This window comes from Rhagoletis zephyria, unplaced genomic scaffold (genome assembly GCF_001687245.7).
Source record: "Rhagoletis zephyria isolate East Lansing unplaced genomic scaffold, Rhagoletis_zephyria_1.1 Rzeph_scaffold_04045, whole genome shotgun sequence".
Lineage (NCBI taxonomy): Eukaryota > Metazoa > Arthropoda > Insecta > Diptera > Tephritidae > Rhagoletis > Rhagoletis zephyria.
Genome location: NW_016161128.1, coordinates 27,474 through 38,687, shown reverse-complemented (window position 1 = coordinate 38,687; position 11,214 = coordinate 27,474). Strand labels below are relative to the sequence as shown.

The 11,214-nt window shown below is 39.2% G+C and overlaps 1 protein-coding gene across 1 annotated transcript in view; it reads left to right on the top strand.

Annotated features, from left to right (window-relative positions):
- The first annotated feature begins 4,780 nt into the window (after positions 1-4,780).
- The window catches only part of ms(2)34Fe (male sterile (2) 34Fe), a 20,802-nt gene continuing 14,368 nt past the window's right edge, over positions 4,781-11,214 (top strand). The window contains exons 1-4 of the mRNA XM_017625438.1: positions 4,781-5,050; positions 9,760-9,919; positions 9,975-10,342; positions 10,418-10,503. Of these exons, the coding sequence (XP_017480927.1) occupies positions 4,781-5,050; positions 9,760-9,919; positions 9,975-10,342; positions 10,418-10,503 (884 nt within the window). The remainder of the gene's footprint in view (positions 5,051-9,759; positions 9,920-9,974; positions 10,343-10,417; positions 10,504-11,214) is intronic.

The following is an 11,214-nucleotide window of genomic DNA, read 5'->3' as shown; positions in this document are numbered from 1 at the left end:
AAAATGTTAAGCTCTCACCTACTAGGATTTTTCTAAATGGAAAAAAGTAGATTCGTGTTTTTGTTTAAAAAAAACTATATTTACAACTGCATCAAAGCCCATGAAGTTTTCCCTGTATTTTATATGGGTAAAAACACTTTTTCGTAGAAAATCGAACGCAAAATTTTCTTCCTCTTTGGGAGACTTCCAGTATTAACACCCAATTGTTTATTTAACCATTTTTTAATATTTACTATTTGTTAAAGGTACCCCAAAAATTACAAAAAATACAATGGGGCACAAAAAAAAAATCGGCACTATTACAAAATGGTAAAATAAACAGTTGATATTGGAAGTCTTCTGAAGAGAAACAGAGTTTTCCGATCCAAAAATATTGATTTTCAAGAATTTTATAATATTTCTAGTGTTTTTTTCGCCTTATAAAATACATGGAAAACTTCATAGTTCTAAATATAATTTTTTTTAAACAACAAAATACGGGAATTCTTTCTTTCCATTTAGAAAAATCCTAGGGGTGGGAGCTTAACATTTCAAACTTTCTTGTTGACCACCACCCTAGTGTACGTATATACATACGTATATCCAGCTTGACAACTACTTGGTCATCGCCAAATGAAATTCTTTTGTCGCACAAATATTTGCAACAATTAAATGTAAGATTGGAGCTATGCGATAGATACAGTTAGCCAGCATACCAACCCCAACTATTATCCGCAAATGTCATCTAAGGAGTAGATATTTTGTTACTGATCCGATAGTAAGACAAACAATGACCAAGCAGCCATGCAGACACATTGCAAATGTCAAGCGAGCAGCATCTAATGGAAAACTCATCAAGTGTTTTGGCCCTGAAAATTATACTCCTCCGACTACACCACTAGATTGCTTTGAATGGCATTTTGTGTTTGTTTTTTTTTTTTTGTTTGCTTGCCATTGCTTACACTTGAATGGTTTTTGGGTGTTGCTGGCAGTCGCCGCAGGCATAAGAAAAAATCTGTGGAAGAATATTTTTGCGAAAGGACTCATGGCTTTCTTGGCATCTTGTTTGTATTTGTTGCTGTCTTTCTTCACTTAGATTTTCTTGCATTCATAAACATCTCCTCTGTGCTATTTTCTTCTTTTAATTAAAAGTATTTTGTCTTGACTGCGGCACACCAAACCAAGAACAAAAAATTACAAAAATACTTACAGCGTTACTTACTTACGCTTATTAGTCGCTCCACGACATATTTTCATACTAGCCAAGAGTACCAGATTTCAGCTTTTCCCGTGCTGATGGCTTAGACAACAGCAACACTCACACAAAATCACAATCTTTCTTTCTTTACTTGCTGCTCAAACACGTCGACACTTGCGATGTTTCAATTTGACTGTGACTTTAGCTAAACTTACCTACCAATTCCTTTATTTTTTTCCTTTCATCGCTTTGAGCCCCTCCTACTGACTCCCCATTTTCCCAAAAAAAAAAATACATCAGCTTTCGGCATTTACTTCATCTTTTTCACTTGCACCACTTTCCATCTCCATCGCTCAATTTTGGTAGGCGTAAACAAGGCCAACAGGCGTACATTTGCCATATTTACACTTTGGCTTTTGCAAATTGTTTCCACATTTTCATCAGCATTTCATGCAAGTCGCAATTAGGCAGTCTACAAGAGCGGCTAAGTTGACTTTCAACGCCTCTTGTCTTCAATAGGCTACTTTTAGATTTTTTGCAAAAATTAATCTTTCAAAAGTATTTTATCCACAATCTTCAAGCGTGGCCACTAAGGCGGGTGGCCTCCCACTGCGATGATTTTCACTTACTTCCTTTTCGGGCAATTCACTAATTGCGAATGTGTGTTTTTTTTTCGTCCTTTTACTTAGTACCTTAATAAGTAAAAGACATTCTGGTTTTTGTGTTGGAGATAAAGAAACTGTCAGGCAAGCACGTCCGTAGCAACTTGAATGTGAAATTGTTTTACTTTTTGATTTTACTTCTTTAGTTTTTATTCCTTATAAATTGTGAAGATGCTAACCAGTATGCTGTCCATGCTTCTCACTTAAGTGATTAATTAAGCAAAAATTTTAATATTAAGGGAATTTTGTATAACTTTATAACCAAGGTAAAGCAATTCGAAGTACTCTACACTTCGTTTTTTTTAATTATCACACGAACAAACAAACTAAAACCTGGACTGTCCGGTTTTTGTTCGGTCAAAAACCGGGTACCTGGCAAACCTGCCTAGGTTCTGGAAAAATGTAAAATGGCCACCGACGCGTAATCGTTATTTATTTGACGATTTATTGCGACTAGTTTCCATAGACATTTTAGACTTTATTTTTTGTGGTAATTAATTCCATATAAATAAATTACAAATCATATGAAACTAGTATCCAGCACTTTTCTAGCTTGACATCATTTGCTAAGAATCAATCGAACTCAATTCTCCAAAGTCCTCTGCTGCGCCTGCTGCCACTAACTTATTGTGACGGCGTCAATAGACGACTTGAGTATAATGAAGCAGCCTATGTATGTACATTAGGGTGATCCAAAAATGCGTGGAAAAACAAAAAAAAGTAAAGTCAGAAATTTTATGATCTCACCCCCTATCTGTACTATACCGAAAAAAATTTCCCCTGTTTTTTTTCGAAATAAAAAAATATTTAAAAGTCGCTCAAAGTGCAACCGGGCACTGATTGGGCACATCTGCATTTATCCTACTCAGGTAGGAATTTAGCCTGCAGCAGTATCCATAGTGAAGTTGGGCTATTGTGGTGCAGGCACAAGAGGCAGACGAAGTTCTGTCTTCTCCACGTCAAGTAGCAGTGTTCCCAAAACTGCATTCACAGGTCGGGAGCCAGTGTAAGTCGAGACTTTCGGTCTTCGTCCGTTAGTTCCTATAGATACCTTCTGTTCGGGTGCCCACGTCTACATGGAATTGCTTACAAGCATTGTATTTTACTCCCTGACAGAGAGCATTTGAACCTCGCCGTATAGGTGGTGCTGTATCGACATCAGGAGGCATCCACTGGCTGTTCAGAGTGCCGTGTTTCGGCAAGTCTTTAGCTTCGTCTAGTGCATCCCCGACGACCACACGGGCGCTACATAGTTTAGAACCGGCCGGCCAATTTCCTTGTATGTTGCCAACAACGTTTCTTTGTCTTTGCCACAGGTGCTGTCGGCTAGCGACTTGAGGCCCTTGTTGCGGCTCTGTGTTCTATGGACAATTGCAATTGTATGCGCCGATAAGGAGAGCGGACCATCGAAGGTAACTCCGAGTATTTTTCGGTTATTTTTCGACGGAATGAGACGTCATCGACGTGAGCTTCCAGCGGTAGGCTGACCTCATTCGTCCAGATGGTAAAAAACGTTTCGACAATTTCGTAGGGGAGAGGGTTGGGCTCCTTGCAGTGAAGAAGCGAGAAAGTTCGGAGAGGTAACCGTTTGTTTTCTAGCTCAAGTCGTCTATTCCATTCCCGGACGCTATTATCGAGCATACCTCAGCATAAGAGATAATAAATACTCCCTCTTGTGACTGCTAGAGCTTGAAATATAGTAATTAAACATAACCGAGGAAAGGGCACCACTCTGCGGGACCTCCTATTTAGTTTTTCTTGATTTGCTGGTTTTATCTCTAAAAATTACCGACGAATGCCGGCCAATTAGATAATTCTAGCTGACATTGTCAAACGCCTTTGACATATCCAACAATACTAGGACTGTTCTCTCACAGGGACGGTTTCAGTTAAGCCACGTGTTATCTGAATGTTTATGGCGTTAAGTGCTGTTATTTCATTTATCAGAACATCTGCTGGAACTCTACTACTGTTCGGGCCTGTTAATTTCGGTTAAACTCAATCCAAGTCGCACGATCGTATTGTAGAAGCAGCCGTATTCTTTCTTTGGGAAGAAAACGCAAATAAAGGAGATATTGAGAAATAGCGCCCGCAGACACATTGTCGACCAATATGAACTTTAAAACTTATAAAATAATGCTTAGCGTAGCCTTCGGCCCACCATTAATCCGATATGAAATTTGCGATTATTGACATGGAAGCTCTAAAGTGCACTCTACATTCTTCGTGGGTGGCGGTATTGTAAACCATAGTTTTTCCGTGGACATCAACCAACCGGGCATTCTTGAAACCTTTCCAATTAACATGGTGAACATCAGGAAATGGGTACGGGGGTTTTATGTTGCGAATACAGCTAATATCAAAAGAGTATCTAGAAATATGCAGCGCAGTTCGATACAAAAAAGGGACCAAGTCCGGAAGATCCACGCTTATAGAATGAGCTTGCTAGTATGATATTGTATTTATCAAGTAAAGATAAGGGTCAAGGAATACCAAAAAATGGTGGAGCTAAATGTGTAAAGGGAGTTGCTTTCTTATTCCATTGAAAATCCACTTGTTGATGGAGCGTTCATCGAGAAGCACTAAAACTATTATCACCAATAGCACGCAGATTTATATCGACAGCCAGTTCCCTAACAAACAACGTGAGTCTTCAAAAATTCCGATGAAATTAGCATTTGCAACATCCGTGACATGAGCTAACTTAGGTCGGTTTCGACCCCAATCTTAACTAAGCATCTGTCGTTATGTACATAGGCTATTGGTCTGATTATGGCAACTTAACCTAACTTACAGGTTCTCACTTAAAAATTCACATCGAAATCTGTTTCATTTTGATTTTCTTACTTCTAAGTCCGTTAAATTAAGTTAAGTTAAGTTGCCATAATCAGGCATTATCACTACCGACTTCACGGCCTTATGAAGGGGCTTTGATGTAAGCATGTTGAGCTCGAGCAATCATGATCCTAATATCCAAGAATGTAAGTTGAGGCTGAACTCCGTTGCAAAAGGGAGCAAGCTGGAGCTTATGTGGGTGCTGAAAAACTGCGGTGTTCAAGGCAACGAACTGCCTGATGAATCGGCAAACTCCAGTCTTTTGGAGCGCCTAATTGGACCGGAGTCAATTACATATACAGCCAATTGTGGCAGGAAGTGTCGAGACACATCAGGGTCTCACGTCCTTAAGTACAATGGCAACAATGCCGAAGTGGTTGGAAAAGCGTTTTAGTTTTTTCGACCTACCACAATTCCATTCCATCTCGTAACTCGGTTGCGATTTAATTTTTGTAAGCAATGGGATATCACGAAAATGGCAAATAAATGCAAATAAGTCTTGAAATCCAATGTAGTCCGAAGAATAAATAGACAAACAAATACTAGACAGGCAAACAAATAAATAGATACGCAACTGAACTTGAGTCAAGCACACAAGTAAAGGGATTAGACAGCCCAAGCAATGCAAAGAATGAACAAGCAACTGCGGGGAGTGGTAGATGTAATGTAACAGTGTACATAGCAAACAAATCAAAGATATGCAAAAATGCTTTGCGGGCATTAATTGCATTTTACTGCACACAGTATTCAGATTGCACTTTCAATTAGACTTAGCAACCGGAAGTTGAGTGCAACGCCAGCACCACACTACGCATCTCTGCTGCCGCCACCTTCCCTCACTAACAACGCTCGATACCTACTCACTTCGAACTACACAGTACAAACTGTTTGTCTTGTCTACAGCCGTAGCCGGCAACGTAGCTGCAGGCGCCGAAGTGCGAGTTTCATTAGATGAAAGCGCGCCAAAGTAACAGAGCGGAAGTTTTATGGGTGGCAGTAGCAAGCAGCTAGCTGCGTTGAACGGAAATGAGTTGGAGCAACATTTTAATTGAAAGGTGATGCCATATCAAATACTGCAAAATAACAAACGTTTGTACGGAGATGAAGCAAAGAAAGTGCTGCCGGGCAACAAAAATTCGTAAAGCATGTTTGTTGTTTAAATGCACTTTGAAACCTTAGAAGTTTCGGTTGCAGTGTTACTTAGAGTAGAGAGTTTTTGGTTTTCCTTTGTCTTTTGTAGAGAGTGAGAAGCTTTGGGTGCTGCTTTGAACGATGGTAATAATGCATAATTTTGCAGTTATCTAAGGTAACTAAATGTGAGTTTCGGAGAGGGTGCAAGGTTAAGTAAACGATGGCTTAATGCATTTCAAAATTGATTAATGACTTTTCTGAGTATTTCTTAAGCTTTGGTAGCATTAAACAAACAACAAATAAGGTGTGAATAGATTTAGTGCTACAGGTGAGTTGTTGTTTAATTATGCTTGCAAGAGTTTGACTTGGGTCAAAAGCTTAATTGCGGAATGAAAGTAGTACGAGTATGGTGCTAAGTGGGATATAAAAACTCAATAAGTGTTGGGAAGCAAGGAGGATATATACAAGCAGTGGGTAATTAATTAAACTGGTTAATCTATCTGGAAGCCTTAGGTCTAAAAAAAATAGACACACCTTGTTGGAGCCGCTCTAAGATCAACATTTCCACGAAAGACGGTTTTTATTTTGGACGTCTGGAAGAGTTATCCTACTACTAAAACCAGGAAAAGCGCCGACTGAATAATACATATTTATAACATGATAGTGTTTGCATAAAAAACAGAAAATCGTTTGTCAATTAAGTGTTCGCGTGACAACTTTTTGTATAGATTTTTATTTAAGTAATTGCAGTGCATGATGTTTACAAGGCTCAACCGTGTAAAGTGTCAGTTAATACGAATACGAGTATTGATTGAAATAGCTCAAGCATTTTTTATGGATATAAATTACTGAAATACATAGTTTTAGTATTAATTACTTGGTAACTGTAAACTCACTAGATGTAAATACCAGCCTCCTTCGAACAAAGAAGTCCCAATTGCTTCAACTACTTAATACTAATTACAGCACTGAGAGGCGGAGTGCCACCTCCCAGTAGCATCATGTAGGGTTGCCATTTATTCTAAGAGCCACTTACGCTTATTACCTCTACGCATGTGTACTCTTACAAGTATTTACCCAGTCACAATGATTATGCGAGTGCTTGAGGCATTTACATTTGCGTAGGCAAATAAATGTGAGAGCCTGCCACGTATCCATTTTGCAATACAATTCTTATAGTAATCTGGATGCAGATCTTGAAAGTAATTTAAGCAACAACAACAATAACAACGCTACTCACTGCTGCACCGTTGCATGAAAAATATGTGCGTCTAACAATTATGCGTATACGTAGGCAACTAATGGAGTAGTTAAGGACGAATGATGGCTAGCCGCATGCATAACTACACATGGGGCACGACGAAGAGTCTGCTTGCTCTGGGTCATTAATGAACCACTAAACTTACCAGCAATTGAGTACTTTGTAAATAATTACACAAGACTTACATATTAACAATGAGTTAGGCTAAAGCATATTTTCTAGAGAAGTGGGAAAGATGATGGGATGGAATTGAATGTGATGAAGGGAAGGAATGTTGGGTATAAATGAGGATGTTGCTATTCAACCACATAGAGGGTATTTGAAAGTCTAAAAATGAATAGAACATTATAACAAGGAAAGAAAAATAGTTGCACGTTAGCAAGGGTTGGAACTTAAAAAAAAAAATTATACTTACAGGTTAGCAATATAGGTGGCACCCCTACCAACAAGGGGCAGAACTTTTGAATGACTGGAGAGTCTCTAAAGACAATCCTCTTTCGGAAACTGCTTTTCTAACAGCCTTTCTGTTTCCACTAACCAGATAAACTCAGAGAGTAAACTTTATAAGGTCGTTGATGACCTAACTAAAGTATTCCAACGTACAGTAAAGGTAGCCTGCCCGACCAGGGCGACAAGTAGGAAACCAAAACCTCCAAGGTGGTCGATGGAAATCGCAACCCTCAGAAAGGAATGTAGATCAAAATTTAACGAAGCTAAGAAATGCAATTCTTGGAGCGATTTTAAAGACTGGAAACGCAGATTTAAGTATGTGGCGAGAGATGCTAAGCGCTCCTCATGGAGAAACTTCTGTCAAAAGATAGAAAGCTCTTCCGAGGCCAGCAGACTAACGCAAGATACTATCGACGTGTCCTAGCAATATACGCTACCTCATTAAGTATTATAGCTTCTAATACAAACGCACTTTCCGGGTTGCCTCCACAGCAAAGTTACCAGCACTCGATTCGCAGGCAACAACGATAATCTCCTTTACTGAGGAGAACACAAAGCGGGCTGTTAGCAGCTTCCAACTGTACAAGTCTTCAGACAGACATGACTGCACCCACATCAACTCGTACCCGTTTTTGAGGTAGCGTTATGATTTAACTCAGTGGTCAGCATACTAACACATTCAAACGATTCAATAAGTGAGACTAGGTGCGTTAAATACATAGCTCAGCTGCCGCTCTTCGTATACGTGTGAAACACACATGTGCTCAGAGAGCGCTCACTGAGCTATGGCTCGCCAACCACTGATTTAATTATATATCCCACAAATGGGGGGAGGTTAGATTTGTTTTCATTCCTAAAGCAGTAAAAAAAACTCATGCGAGACGCAAAGACTTAAGGCCAATTAGTCTGTCTTGCTTCTTGCTGAAATCTTTAGAACGACTAATAGATGAGATATTAGAGACAAGGTGAGTAGCAAACTTTCGGCAGCCTAGCTTGCGTAGAATAAGGGAAGATCACCCTAGTGCAAACAATTAAAGGATAATTAGATTTTAAAGTTATACCCTCGTATATCCTATGTCATCGTTGGTAAATTTGGGTGTAAGCAACCTCGTTTATCGAACGAATGAGTTGAATCGTAAATAAAGAGATTCGGGAGTAATCTCTCCGCTTCTGTGGTACTTAGCATTCCGGCATTGGCGAGAAGATAATTGCATAGCCGACGATATTGTAATAGTAATCTCGGGCAAACACCTCTCAACATTGGCCGATCTAATTCAAAGATCTCTTAACAAACTGTACCTATGATGCCACAGCCGACGACTGGGAATATATCCTATACAGACGGACTTAGTGCTCTTCACTAGGAATGGGGTGTATGCTCCGAATAACTGGAAAACTCCCTTAAGCTGCCTTTACACGGATCGATTTCTGTCGACTGGAAAATCGACTGAGAAATCGGCCAGCCAAAATACTTACACTTTACGGTGGAATTGCCACTAACACTGGTCGATTTTGGTTGAACGGCAAAAATATACCAGAAAATCGGCCCTTGTAAAGGCAGCTTTAGCTTTCATCTTCCGGACCACTGTAGCGAACTGATGGCAATCGACAGGGCCACAAAACTAGAGTGTGATATGATATCCCAATTTTATGTCTACATCTTCACTGACAGCCAAGCGGCGAACAAATCCCTTACGAAGCATTTCTGCCAAAGTTGATATGGGTTCCGGGACACTGCCACATTGGAGGGAACTGTAAGGCCTATGAACTGGCGCGACTTGGCAACAGAAATACCCTTACAAACTTGCAAGCTACTTATTTCCGAGAGGCTTACTAAAGTAGCGAATGACATATGTCATGACGAAATCACCTGAATTATTGCGCCATGGGTTTTCGGAAAGAAGCCAAAAGCAAGGCATTTTCTAGCACCTTTTCCAACACTGTTTGAAATTTAATTTTTAATTTGCCTTGTTTTGAATTATTCAACCACACTTTGTTAAATACATTTTCGAATTATACTTTTTATATTTTGTATACAAACATAGGAAATAATAAGAACGTAAGAGAAAGTCTTGAAAAATATAACATATATTTTTAAACAAACAAAGGCGATAAACCAAAAATATCCTTAACAAATGACCACCAAAAATGCTCTGCACATGCCAGTGAGTTGCTATACAAATTAGATTTTCTTCTTCAATATTCTTGTGGAAACGCCATTCGTTTTTGTTAAATCATTTTAGGCGGTTAGCAATCGCGATTACAAGCTCTATGCCATCAATTTTCATACGAATTCACTATATTCGATACGCGATGAGTTCAAGAATCGCGTGCAATCGGGTATGCGAAGACGTGTTATGATAATCGATTTGGAGGAGGAAGCAAAAATGCTAGCTTTGAAAGGTGAGCCTGATTAATTCTAAATTTTACGAAGAAATCTTTTGTCATTTCGACACAGTTCGCAATACCAAACGCTTTGACGACTTCGCTGTTGCCACGGAGGCTATCGAACGCTGCCGTCGCGAATATATGCAGGCCTCCAAAAAAATTGCTGATGAGCAGAAATTTAGTTTAATCAATTTCTGGATGGAAAATCTCAATGTGCCCACTGGTGCCAGATTATCAAAAAATGGAAGCGCCGCAAGCAAAAAAGGACAGGGGAAGTCGCCGAATGTGCCCGAAAAGCCCAACAGACCTCAAAATAGAGCAAAAGGTTCGAATACGGCGCTTGAAAACAAGTCTGTCATTAGTCTTCCTGTGTGTCCACAATTAGCGCCAAAGCAGCACAATACTATCGGGCGTCCACCGCTGCTTTCAAAGAAGCTTGTAAGTGTAGTGTGTGTGTGATAGGTGAAGTTCAGTTTAGGATTTGTTGAATTTCATAAATTTGTTATATTACAGTACATACAAGACGAACCGGAAAATTCAAAGCTCTACATAGTACTCGTTGGCGATATGGACAATGACTTTTATGTAAAACTGTTAAGGTATGTAAATCTCAAGTGGCGTAAGTGTCTAACATTTTATTTATACTATGCGTTGCATACAAATATCGAAGAAAATTAGAGTAATCTTTACAACAATATTTTGCATTGAAAGCTTCGACGTCAAGACTTGAACTTCTTTTAATAGCTTTTAAAATAAAACTATACTCAAATGTCAGCTGCGAGGTATTGCGAATCCTACTTTCGTGAAATTTGACTAACAATAAATTGCACTTTAACTGCCATCAATAGGTAAAGTCCTTACACACGCACGCATACACACTCCCCATCTCCATTTTGGTCTCAGCTACAACAATCGATGCCTACTTAGGAAACTTCAGAGTTTCCAGTTGTTAGCTTCTTAAATGTAATTTAATTCATTGCTGAGCTCAAGCAAGCAGTGGTGCCATCGAGGAGGAGCTGACAGCTTTTGGTAGAGCACAATATACCCAATTCAATAATTACGCATTTGCGAAATTTATTTTGCAGGCGATGATTTTGTAAGGACGGCGTTTAAGACTACCTATACTGTAAATAGCGCACTAGATTCTAATTTGGTGACAGGTAATAAGGTCAATGGAAATAAGGTCAATTGACTTTATTTCCCACCCTGGTGCGAAATAAAGTCAATTGACATTATTACCTTTTCAAAAGCGAAATAAAGTCAACAAAAATTTGGAAATAAAGTCATTGACGCTATTTCCTCATTCAAAT